Source organism: Eurypyga helias, unplaced genomic scaffold, assembly GCF_000690775.1.
Source record: "Eurypyga helias isolate BGI_N326 unplaced genomic scaffold, ASM69077v1 scaffold9357, whole genome shotgun sequence".
Taxonomy (NCBI): Eukaryota; Metazoa; Chordata; class Aves; order Eurypygiformes; family Eurypygidae; genus Eurypyga; species Eurypyga helias.
In genome coordinates, this window is record NW_010263651.1 from 8,511 (window position 1) to 9,534 (window position 1,024).

General features: G+C 44.9%; 1 protein-coding gene across 1 annotated transcript in view; it reads left to right on the top strand.

Moving 5' to 3' along the window:
- The window catches only part of LOC104512929 (opsin-5-like), a 6,131-nt gene that overhangs the window by 717 nt on the left and 4,390 nt on the right, over nucleotides 1-1,024 (top strand). Inside the window, exon 2 of the mRNA XM_010156118.1 lies at nucleotides 977-1,017. Coding sequence (XP_010154420.1) covers nucleotides 977-1,017 — 41 coding nt within the window. The remainder of the gene's footprint in view (nucleotides 1-976; nucleotides 1,018-1,024) is intronic.

Sequence of the window (1,024 nt, forward strand, 5' to 3'; positions counted from 1 at the left end):
AGTCTTGTAGGCATCTACAGCTCCAGGAGTTAGTAAAGCTGATCAAATGTACTTAGTACAGATGTAAGACTAGCTCTGTGGGAAAAACGCCTTGTGAGGCTGGGAACAAGGACAAACATTTAAGTACTCCTCCCTCCAGCAACTCCAAAGCATTGGATTTGGCCAGGCCTTGCATGGGAATCCTGTTCCTGACAGGAACTTTAGTGTTGGCCATTCAGTGGCTTTGGAAGCTGGTTCTTACCATGATATTTAATTTACGGCCTAATCCATTAGGGAGAAACTCTCATCCAACCTGTCCCAAAAGCAGCAGAGGTTCTCCTTCTGAGGACCCTGAAACCTCTTTTCAATGAAAGCACAATTACATAATTAAAAAAAAAAAAAGAAGAGAAAGCCCTTGTTATAAAATTTTAATCACCACTGTTCTTTTAAATACACTAATAGCAAATGAAGAGCCCTCTTATGTTTAGTCTGGATTTTTCTTAATCTTCATAATGCCTTTCTTCTTGTTTATTTTGTTACCATGATATTGGACAACACAGACTCACAGGAGTGACATTGCCAGGAAGAAATTAAAAAGGCGAAGGGGCCCAGCTCCTTGGCCTCACATCAGAAGAGCAATCTCACAAAGCTCCTGTTATTTATCTAGCTGGAAGGAAGTGCCCCCCTTGCTCCCTCCAGCTGGAAGAAGTGAGTCTGGCCAGATCCTGCACACAGAGCCCATTGCAGTCTCATCCCATCACTCCTACCAAATGCCTCTGTAGGATCTCAGGAAGGGGAAGGGATCAAATTCAATGTAAAGCAGCTCCAGATGTGCTCACAGAGCTCTGCAGGTCCCGTGAGCTCCGGAGTGGGAAGCCTGGAGTTCTTTCTACCCTCTGTAGACATCTCCGGTGTTATCTTCTAAACATCTCAAGATGATCCTGGCTCCTTTCCCAGCTCTGTTACATACAGCACCATTCCTCTGCCTTCTCCACAGGCATCATGTCCCTGTTTGGAAACTCACTGCTCTTGATGGTGGCCTATC